The 5,079-nt window shown below is 44.5% G+C and overlaps 1 protein-coding gene across 1 annotated transcript; it reads left to right on the top strand.

Moving 5' to 3' along the window:
* The first annotated feature begins 2,051 nt into the window (after positions 1-2,051).
* On the top strand, positions 2,052-2,999 carry LOC116835098 (olfactory receptor 10A7-like). Its single transcript, XM_032797587.2, has one exon. The coding sequence runs from the start codon at positions 2,052-2,054 to the stop codon at positions 2,997-2,999; it is 948 nt and encodes a 315-aa protein (XP_032653478.2).
* Positions 3,000-5,079: the final 2,080 nt, after the last annotated feature.

The raw sequence follows: 5,079 nt of genomic DNA, 5'->3' as shown, positions 1-5,079 counted from the left end.
AGCCCCCTCAGAACTGGGGAGAAGGAGGCGTATGGAGGCAGGGGCTGGTGGGGTTGGTGGGGAAGTGGACACTGGGCAGCACCATATCATTTTGGGGGTAGGGAGGAAGGCTGTTTCCCCTCCAGGGCAGGAGCTGCTGCCAGTTGTGCAAAGACAACAGTAGGCAGGGGTAGCAGGCAGCTAGGCAGGCAGCTGTTGGTGGTGGTCAGGGCAGGGGAGTGGGGACAATCCACCTCCACAGCTTCCCAGACTCCACTGCTCCTTCAACCTGCTGTGTGTGTCTGAGGCCAAGGTAGGGGCCTGCTCCAATGCCCACACCACATCCACCTCTGCCAGAGACACAGGCACTGGCAGAGCTTCCTCTGCACCCCAGACTCCTTGGCACGAACCATAGTGACTGCTCAAGGCAACCTGAACCTGATGGTATCCGACTATACGTGCTGGGCTTGAGTCATGTCAGGTCTGAAAACAACTCGACACTCATGAGCTGGGGTCAGATTCAGACAGGCTGTGCTCTAGGCAGGTTGGGCTTGGCTTTAAAATGAGGTTTGAGCAGATCTCTATATTGGAGACCCCATGTAGGATGTGGTATTTGGAAACATTTACAAGTTGTATATCACAGTTACCTTTCTGCACTTTCATTATGTGTTTCTTTATGGAAATTAAGACAGGAAGAAAGAAATTGGAACTTTTCTCCAGAGTGTTTTGTCATTAAAGCTCTACCAAACTATTAACTCTCTTGAGAGTCACTTGTTAATTCTGTTTATGCAACTGGTATTTCAAAATGGCAGCTGGGGAAGTTATTATGTCTTTTCAGTGCTGGAGTCAAAGCAATCCACAAAAGGGTCAGGAAGAAAACCATCACAATGATGTAATCATTAGTGAACGAGGAAAAGGCATATAACTAGGTAGCAATGTCTCTAAAATGTTGCAAGTTGACAACCATGTCCCAGCTTCTCAGCATTCGAAGGAACATCTGGAAAGGAGTGTCAGGGACTCGTGAGTTGCTGGTGCTGTCTTATGACTATTATATGTTCAATGTGTTTCACTGTTATTGTGTGACTTGCTAGACGGCTGCCCGGAGGCTAATTCCAATAGGAGCAGAGGCCACATGGGCTGGGAAGCAGACTATAGTGCCTGGTATCTCCCTGTTCTCTGGTGCCTAAGGACAGTACTGGTGTCGGTGACCTTGAAGTGTTACCTCCACCACGCTGGGTTTAGGTGTCAGGAGGACCAACAGGTGGGAAAGTGAAACAAGGAGATTTGGGAGTGGTAGAAAATCAGAGCCGCTGGAGATTAGGCGTGAGGAAGACAGAGGCTACAGGACTCCAGAACATTCCCCCCAGAACCAGCAGTCTGGAAGAGCTAAGCCTACCTACACTTTAGGTCAGACAGATGCATCTTTGCTGTTCGTTTTATAAACAACCCCTCTGTCTCTTGTTACGCTTTGATGCCTGCTGTTCAGATGTTTGATGTCCCAAAGCCTGGTTTGGGTCACTATGTTCATCCGGTCACAGTTCCCATAGGGACATATTGCAAGGGCAGAGGCACTTAGGGCTGCTAAGCACTCACAGCTGGTAAACAGGTGCTGCAGCTCAAGACAGGGTCTAAAGAAAGAAAGAATTGCAGGTTTACATCCCAGAGAGGTAAAGGTCAAGGTCTCTCATCCACACTGATATATGTCTCTCCCTTCCTTCCTAAGTCACAAAATAAGAGCTTCTATTGTAAAATTGGGGAAACTGAGGCAGATGCCTAAAGATGCAGATAGGTGCCTAGCTGGATTCACTAATGAAATTAAACAGGTCAAGGATTGGATTTTTAAAGGTATTTAGGTGACTAGTAGGACTTTTAAAAATATCTAGGCACCCAACATCCATTGAAATCAATGTGATTTAGGTCATGTGATTTAGGGCCTCTAGAAGAATAACTGAATCTTTAGGCCCTTAAACACTTTTGACAATCTGGCCCTAAGTAGATACTGGATGCCGTAAAAAAGGATAGAATAACAAGGCTAATTTTACTTCCTTTCTTTCTTCTCTTCCAGGGAACACATGGCACAAATGCCATGGACAAATCACACATCCATCACCAAATTCATTCTCCTTGGATTTGGGAACCTGAACGAAGTTCAGATTCTGCTTTTTGTGGTGTTTCTAGTGATCTACATTGTGACCTTGGCTGGGAACCTTCTAATTGTTGCTCTAGTTGTGGCTGATCAGCAGCTTCACACCCCAGTGTATTTCTTCCTGGGGAACTTGTCCTTCTTGGAGACCTGCTACACCTCAGCGAGTGTCCCCAGATTGCTGGCTGGGCTCCTTGTAGAAGACAGGATAATCTCATTCAGGGACTGTATCGCACAGTTATTTTTCCTCAGTGCTTTCACTTGCATTGAGTGCTTCCTCCTTGCAGTCATGGCTTATGACCGTTACTTAGCCATATGCAACCCACTCAACTATAATGTTGTAATGAACTTCAGGATCTGCCTTCAGCTGGTATCTGTCTCCTGGATAACTGGTTTCTCAGCCACTGCTTTAGTAGTGGGGATGGTGCCCCAGCTAAGCTTCTGCAGTGCCAATGAAATTAATAATTTCTTCTGTGACATGGAGGAGCTGATCAAATTGTCCTGCACAAAAAGCCTCCTGGTAGAAATGATTGTTTTGGTGTCCTGCTCCCTGGTAACCCTGGCCCCTTTCCTCTTCATCGTTGTGTCTTACATTCTCATCCTCTTGGCCATCCTGCAAATCGCCTCCTCTACAGGGAGGCAAAAGGCCTTTTCCACATGTGCCTCTCACCTGCTGGTGGTGAGTCTGTATTATGGGACCATCATTATCATGTATGTGGTGCCATCAGCGGAACGATCCCCGGCTTTCCATAAAGTTCTGTCTCTCATGTACACGGTCATCACCCCGATGTTCAACCCCATCATCTACAGTCTGAGGAACAAAGAGGTGAAGGCGGCATTCAGGAAAGTCGTGTTGCAGAATTTAGGCATAGCTTAGGCTGTCATTTTCAGAACAACTTATGGAAATTTAGCAGCCAACTCCCATTGGCAGATCAGTGCCTAATTTCTTGAAGCCACTTTGAATAACCTAGCCCAGATCTCAACAGAATTATGAAGATAGCCTACCATCTTAACAATGTCATTGATTGGGCCTTTCTTCTTGACAGCATCACTCAGGATGTCACAACACTGGGCTGACAAAAGTTATAGGCAGGAAGTTTGAGAAGAGATTTTGAACACTGGGGCCTTTATCATATAGCTGTGTTGGAAGTCTCTTGGCATGGTTGCAAAATGAAATGTGGACACTAAACTTTGGTGCCTTAGATATTTCTAAGATCTTTGCTTTCCCTCTCAGTCTTTCCTCCACACATACAATAACAACTACTCCCTCCTAGCTTTATCTTCACAGAAACACCACCAGAAAAGCAGAGTACTCAGAAAAAGCATTGTGCTTGACCAAGTATAAAAGATTGGAATGTGGGTAAAGGAGCTGTGAAGATATGTTTGAACTGAGTCCCATTTCTCAGTCTGAAATAGCATTCCATCCCATAGTTCAGTCTCTAACTAATGCTTGACCAAATATGAAGTCTGGCTGATATTTTCAAATGAGCCTAAGGAAGTTAGATGCTCACATCCAACTTCATTTTGGGTGCTTAATTCCCCTTGCCTCTTTTGGAAATCCCAGCCGTCCTGGTTGCCAGATGTCAAGGCAATTGTGAGTTTGGAAGTACTGGCCATCCCACTGGTTCAAGAAAATCTGTACTACAATGTGTATGAAAGAGTGTAGGGATATTAAAGAAGGTACTAACAGTGATTCCCCTAAGTGACAGTGCCCCCCCCCATAATTTGTCCCCCACACTTTAAAAATCCAACAGTTTCACCAAGTACAAAAATCTCTTTGGTCTTCTGTTAAAACTTGTAAGCTACTGTCTGCAGAAACCATTGATTGTATCTGTCCTGTGAAAGTTACTGTATTACTATGTAAAACTTACAAACAAATTAACTGACTTTGTTCTTGAAGTGACTACTATGCTACCACTCCTGCTGTGAGCCTTAAGCTGTAATTGATACAATATAAACAAACGCTATAAGCCCTTAAGTGACTTTCACTTCATTGTAACAGCAACGGCTCCTAGGAACAGACCCCCACCCTTGTATTAAAGGGGCTGGCGAGTCTCAAAGTGAATTAGCACAGCACTCCAAAGTAGGTGGAGACAGTAAACTTAAAATATGGTTAGATATAAAATAATATGTTGTATGAATGCCTGATGTACATGAATGGTTAGGGAGCTGCCAGCAGAAAAGGGGCTATTCCATCGGCCAAAGGAAGTGTCAAGTGGACCACCAGAAACAACCCCAGAGGGTAAACTGGGATCCCCCAACACCTGGGAAGGATGAGAAACACAAAACTTTTTGGACAGTGTGACACCAGGAATGTGCCATCTGCTGATTGAGTCAGCACAGAGATAAAACAGTTTCCATAGACTAACAATAGGAAGTTAATTTCCGATAAAAATGAACTCTAAAGACTGTAAGACTTTGATCTCTGCTCTGCTGCCAACCTCCAGGAGCATTCAGGGCATCTTGACACAGACTCAGCTCCATCCTCATGCCAATATACTGGCCAGAAATTGGGCATGAGGCAACTTCGGTCTTGGTAACTTATAACACCTATACAGACTTGAAATGAAATGTTGTGTGAATGTATATATATATATATGTGTGTGTGGTTCATCGGGAGTGTGAATAAGTAGTGATAGAATAAGTATCTCAAACAACATTCGTCTCTATTCTTCGATTCTGCGTGTTTGCTTATTTCTATTCCTCGTTGAGGTATGATATTCATACACAACTCAATGGTCTGGCATTTCCTGACCTTACCCTTTCTTAATAAGATTCCTGCCTGGTTTTTATTCTATTGGCCGGCTTTTAACGCTTTCTAATGTCGTGAGAATTGCAAAATGGACTGAAGTGTATGTAATCCCATTTAGAGTAGGAAAGTCACAGGAAGTCACTAGTAGGGAAAGTTACACAGTCACCTGCGTCTGACGAATGAGCGAGTGGTATTCACCCACGAA

This window comes from Chelonoidis abingdonii, chromosome 14, assembly GCF_003597395.2.
Source record: "Chelonoidis abingdonii isolate Lonesome George chromosome 14, CheloAbing_2.0, whole genome shotgun sequence".
In the NCBI taxonomy this organism is placed as follows: Eukaryota; Metazoa; Chordata; order Testudines; family Testudinidae; genus Chelonoidis; species Chelonoidis abingdonii.
This window is presented reverse-complemented; position numbering and strand designations above follow the sequence as displayed.

Coding starts and splice junctions, on each gene's coding strand:
- LOC116835098 (XM_032797587.2), top strand. CDS start 2,052: ATGGCACAAATGCCATGGACAAATCACACATCCATCACCAAATTCATT.